General features: G+C 43.3%; 1 protein-coding gene across 3 annotated transcripts in view; it reads left to right on the top strand.

The window, feature by feature from the left end:
- Nucleotides 1-2,033: 2,033 nt before the first annotated feature.
- LOC115195415 (histone-lysine N-methyltransferase EZH2-like) overlaps nucleotides 2,034-6,038 on the top strand; it is a 14,365-nt gene continuing 10,360 nt past the window's right edge. The window contains exons 1-4 of one of the 3 annotated variants that reach the window (XM_029755248.1): nucleotides 2,034-2,413; nucleotides 4,307-4,374; nucleotides 4,507-4,635; nucleotides 5,067-5,186. In XM_029755248.1, coding sequence (XP_029611108.1) covers nucleotides 4,510-4,635; nucleotides 5,067-5,186 — 246 coding nt within the window. In that variant the 5' untranslated portion in view covers nucleotides 2,034-2,413; nucleotides 4,307-4,374; nucleotides 4,507-4,509. Of the gene's footprint in view, nucleotides 2,414-2,790; nucleotides 2,814-4,306; nucleotides 4,419-4,506; nucleotides 4,636-5,066; nucleotides 5,187-6,038 lie in introns of those variants that run through there. The other 2 variants (XM_029755247.1, XM_029755246.1) reach the window with 2 other exon arrangements.

The raw sequence follows: 6,038 nt of genomic DNA, 5'->3' as shown, positions 1-6,038 counted from the left end.
TTGCTCTGTCCCTTTCTCTGTGATTTGTTATTCTAATGGAATCCAGAAAGAACAACCTTGTCCTCAAACGTTTACATGAAAAGGTGCAAAGTTATGGTCAAAGACACAAAACATCCACATCAAATTAAATATTTTTCTTAATCAAATAACATGGAAAACAACCACTTTTTGTGCAGTATTAATGTACTATCCTTACAAACGACTTAATGTAAATGTACATTACTGTATTGTACATAGGCTGGTCATCTAGGTTAGTACCTGTAGACTTTCTATCACCCTGGAGATAAAACAATACAGTAATTGAGACATCAAATGGTTTGTGATAATGTGATGTTGCTCAGTTGGTAAAGCTTGGCGCTTGCAATGCTAGGGTTGTGGGTTCGATTTCCATGGGGGAATGGTTAGTTCGATTCCCACGGGGACCCACCCACCCCTGCGGACCAAAAAATATATAAATAATTTAGCTGGAATTTAGACCGAAAGGATTTGACAATGTGATTGGTTGACGGTATTATACTGGCCGACGTCTCGTTTTGCGCTGCGTAGAATATCAGATATTAACAGAAGTGTTTAATTAACATCACCAGTACCACTTCCTTATTATATATATCTAGTCAAACCTGAATGCAGAGATCTGTGTGTATCATATATATATATATATATGAGAGATGCGTATGTAGTTTAGGTTAAAAAAACAAAAACGCATTGGGTTTATTTTGGACAGATTTTTGCGAGAGTGAAACGTCTCGCTTCGCCTCTTCCTTTCTGCTGCAAAAAATACAGGTTGGAATGTCTGACTGAAATACGGGACAAATTGAACTTTTTGGTGGTGTGAATTTGTTGATAAAGTGAGGGACATGATTGTTTGGTTGTAGGATGCGGGACAAAATGCGGTGCTGTACCGCACAATCCGGGACATGCGGTCACCTGTAAGGACAGGGAAGCTAATGAATGTATGTATAACTTGATCATCATGGCAAAATATTTCAATCACAAATGTTATTTTTTTTTTACAAACTACCCCCCGCTGTTTATTGTCTTAAATGAGGCAAAGTGATTATATAAATCTTTGAAATTAGTTAAATCCAAACAATCCCTTGATCTTATATCAAGAGCTAGGAACTCAAGCATCTCGCTACACCTGCAATAACATCAGCTAAATATGTGTGTGTATGTGACAAATAACATTTGATTCCTGAATAGACCACCCTGTGTTTTTGTTTTATTCCATTTGTTTATTTTTTTTTTTTACACGTTTTCTGTTTATTGAAATACATGTTATTTATATGTGAATTATGCCTGTTAGATTTTTGAAAATGTCTGAATAAAAATCTGTAATAAAAAAACATCCGCTTGTTCCAGACTCGGCAGAGGCTCCTCCTTAGTGGGCTGCTCTCCTACTTCCCCGTCTAGCGGGAAATGATGGACAGGAGGATGTTTTTACCAGTCTAGCTCAGCCGTCAGTGCAGATAGAGGACAGGGGATGAGGAGAGGAAGTCAATTTAGACTGTTGCGACTACACTCTACCATTGCAACGTTTACAGGCCGTGGCCATAATAGAAATACAGCGGATATTTACTATATAAACGGTTGTCTACAATATAAAACACATCCACCGTTTAGTAAATTGCGTTAATTTGTGTATAACGGGTTTAGCTACCAATATTTAGGCTACTCATATCTACTGAAATTGTACATGGCTAATTGTCTCATTGATTATTAAATCTGGTATTATTACCATAATCTAATGGCGAGTCGTAACTGTAAATAGTTGCACGTTAATGTGGTACCAGGGGAGACTGTAAACACCTCGCATATACACATTTGTGTCATTGAAAAGATAACGCTATACAAGAAAACCTTAGAGAACAAAAGGAACTTGTCCACATGTCCCCCAATCCGGGCCCCCGACGTAGCGCTGCCTGTTATTGGTCAGCTCCCCGATTCAATCCGACCTATCGTGATGCGTCGCAGTGAGAAGCCTGAATATCGGCTGCGGTGATTGGCTCATATGTTTGGCGCGCGTTGACGCCACTGTGGTTGGAGTGGGCGGCGGATGTTGAGCGATAGACGGAGAGATGTTTGAATAGTCAGCCAGGTCCTTAAGGCGGAAAACATTGCAATTGAGAAAAACTGTTCAATAAAATTAGTATATTTACAATAAATCCGTTAACAGCCTCAAACGATCCGTGTTCTTTCCATTGGGAAGTGCCCGGTTTTGTTTGTTCGCTAGTTAGAGCTGGTAGTCCACTCAGCGGATGAGCGATTTCTATTTATCACCACCACCGCTTCTCTCTCTGCTAACGAGCTAGCCAACAAAACGGTTGTAATTCCGATCAACGAAACATTTGTCGGTGTGTGTCCAGTCGATCCCGAGTCACTACATTGAATGAGGACCGACCCCTCTCTGCAGGTAGGATACGCTGTCAAAATATACAATTGTTTTTTCCTCAGTGAAAAACAAATAATACTAATAGCAATTCACAACGTTAGCTTCCTCTGTCTTGGTCGCTAGTTAGCTTGCTGGCCAACCAGCTAGGTAGGGAAGGTTACTACTGTTCGTTGACCCCGCTCTGGACTTGTCTGATCTGGCAGTTATCAGACATAAAGCAAAACAGTTAGCCAGACAATGTGGAAATATGATAGTTGTGCCAATTAACTCGGGTGTTTTTATCTGCTGTGGACGTGGTTTTTCTTCAATGTTTCCGCATTGACTCATGCCTGGCAACGTTTTAACTTTATTGACCTTTGTAGCGGTGTTACTCAGTGTCCGTCATGTCAAGGCATACATTCACAAGAATCACAATGATCTGGTAGGTTGGGTTGAAATACACTTATCTAGCTTCATATGAATTGGCAAGTTTGCTTGATACTAGCTACGTTGAAAACCACTTAACTACAATTCTGTCAAATTTTACATGACAGCGATTGATTTGGCGATGACATCAAAGCGGTTTGATGAACAAAATAAATCCAATGTGTTTCACTAGAGACAGCTGAGAGGGTTTTAGACTAGGTGTTATACAACTACGACCGGAAGTTACTTTTTCGTAGTAGGTTAGGAGAATTTACGCAGCAGGTTACTAGTAGGGGATTTAGTGGTCTTCCACTAGTGTAGTACAGCATTACCTTATACGATTGTTAATTGTACCCTCCGGTCTTCGTCTTAATATTGAGACCCTCATCGAGCATCTGAACGTGTTTGTATCGAACTGTTAAACACAGAAAGATTCGAGTAGCGCCGTAGCCCAGCGGCTTTGACCTATAGCCTAAAGGTCGCCTGTTCGAATCCGGACCGGGTGTTGGGGAAAATGATCTGGCAACTGTTGGGCTGCTGGGTTCACTTCCTCCTCACAACAATCCCCAACCGTTGCTCTCGATCCAGGGGTGCTGCACTGCAGCTTGACCCTGTGTTCCTCTCAACTTCATGTCTGTATGAGGTGTGCTGTCTGGGTTGAGAAATGACAGCAGAATACGTTGTTTGTTCCCTGTAACTATGGTCAAAGTAAAGTTATATTGTGTAAACCTACTGAGAGTCATTCTCTGCTTAGAGAAACCCTAGACATCAGTATCCAGTGTGGTGCCTGGTGGTGTGTGATGACAGGTTTCCATGGCAGCCCGTAGAGTGTATGTGTCCTCAAGGAAGGAGATCTGATTGGATTAGACCAGGCCCACCCAGGCTGGTCAGATATGACAATGTCAGGGCAGATGAACAAAAGGAGACTCTAGTTCCTCTACCCAGAGCTATAGCCAGTATTATTTCTAGTAGTGTGTCATCAGTATGTGGTTTTGACCAATCAGACAGCAGTCTTGAAGCAGACACATGATTTCTGCAGCTTGTGAACTTGGGCCATCTCCAACATCCATTTCTCCAGGACTTCTCTACTAAAGCAGATGTTATTATGTAGGCTGCAGTACTGTGTTTGGGACTGAGCCTGTGATGGAAGCTGACTGATTTTGTGATTTCTGTTTTACCCCAAGTAAATGGACAATAAAGCTTTTGAATGTGAATTAGAGACATGAAACAAGAAGTTAGTTTGGTGTGTTTCCCCGTCTTTGAACTGGCCTGGCGTTGTATTTCTCAGTGCATCTGTAGAACGTGTGTAGAGAGATGGGAACGGAAACTAGAACGACCGTTCATGACTCTGGAAAGAGACTCTGCCCCTTATCAACATGTACAATGACGAGCAATGGTGTCCAAAGATCCGTTGTGTTTTTGTAAAATGTCAGATCTCAGCCCTTAGCGCGGATGCATAGGTCTTTGCCTTTTCTCCTGTACTGTGCATGATAAAAGCCTGTGTTCCAGGTTGACCATGGTGCTGACAGGGAAGAGCTCTGTGAAGGGACCAGTGGGATGGAGGAGGAGGGTGAAGTGTGAGTACATGAGGCTACGCTTCAGACGGGCCGACGAGGTCAAGGTACACATACGCACGCACGCGCACACACGCACACAGAGAGAGAGAGAGAGAGAGAAAGGTTTCTGACAGTGCGTTTTCTCCTACCTAGAGTATGTTTAACTCTAACCGTCAGAGGATCTTGGAGCGGACAGACATCCTGAATGCTGATTGGAAGTCCAGGAGGATCCAGCCCCTTCACATCATGACATCTGTTAGCTCCTTACGAGGCACCAGAGAGGTCAGCGCGCACTTCACACACGCACCTAGCCAAAGATATTGTAAATCCATGTTTTACATGCTAACAGAAGTCCATTTTTTAAACATGAGTTTGTTTTTCACCATGTTTCACCTTTTACAGTTCTGCACCAGTGTGACTTATCTGAGTTCTCTGTGTATATTGTCTCCTACAGTGCACGGTGGACAGTGGTTTCTGAGTTCTCTGTGTATATTGTCTCCTACAGTGTACGGTGGACAGTGGTTTCTGAGTTCTCTGTGTATATTGTCTCCTACAGTGTACGGTGGACAGTGGTTTCTGAGTTCTCTGTGTATATTGTCTCCTACAGTGTACGGTGGACAGTGGTTTCTCTGAGTTCTCTGTGTATATTGTCTCCTACAGTGTACGGTGGACAGTGGTTTCTCTGAGTTCTCTGTGTATATTGTCTCCTACAGTGCACGGTGGACAGTGGTTTCTCTGAGTTCTCCAAACAGGTGATCCCTCTGAAGACGCTTAACGCTGTAGCCTCTGTCCCTGTCATGTACTCCTGGTCCCCGCTACAGCAGAACTTCATGGTAAACACACACACACACACCGCTACACGAGAACTTCATGGTAAACACACACACACTGCTACAGCAGAACTTCATGGTAAACACACACACACTGCTACAGCAGAACTTCATGGTAGACACACACACACTGCTACAGCAGAACTTCATGGTAGACACACACACACACACACACACACTGCTACAGCAGAACTTCATGGTAAACACACACACACACACACACACACACACACACACACACACACACACACACACACACACACACACACCGCTACAGCAGAACTTCATGGTAAACACACACACACACCGCTACAGCAGAACTTCATGGTGAACACACACACACTGCTACAGCAGAACTTCATGGTAAACACACACACACTGCTACAGCAGAACTTCATGGTAAACCCACACACACACACACCGCTACAGCAGAACTTCATGGTAAACACACACACACTGCTACAGCAGAACTTCATGGTAAACACACACACTGCTACAGCAGAACTTCATGGTAAACATTAAAAACACACAAACTGTGCGATACTAAGCTTGTTCTGACAGGTGCACAGGAACTGTAGTTATCCAATCTGATGTAGTAGTCTAGTCCCGACTTGATGATAGTCATTTCTTAAACTTTAATGGAGTTGTTCGGACACAGCTGGCCTACTGACACACCTGGCCTACTGACACACCTGGCCTACTGACATACCTGGCCTACTAACTCACTACTTCTACCTACAAGGCAGGCCAGGTATCTGTCAGTAGGCCAGGTATCTGTCAGTAGGCCAGGTATCTGTCAGTAGGCCAGGTATCTGTCAGTAGGCCAGGTATCTGTCAGTAGGCCAGGTGTTTGTC

The sequence above is a fragment of the Salmo trutta genome, chromosome 6 (assembly GCF_901001165.1).
Source record: "Salmo trutta chromosome 6, fSalTru1.1, whole genome shotgun sequence".
NCBI lineage: Eukaryota > Metazoa > Chordata > Actinopteri > Salmoniformes > Salmonidae > Salmo > Salmo trutta.
Note: the sequence above shows the minus strand (reverse complement) of the source record. Positions and strands in the feature narration are given on the sequence as shown.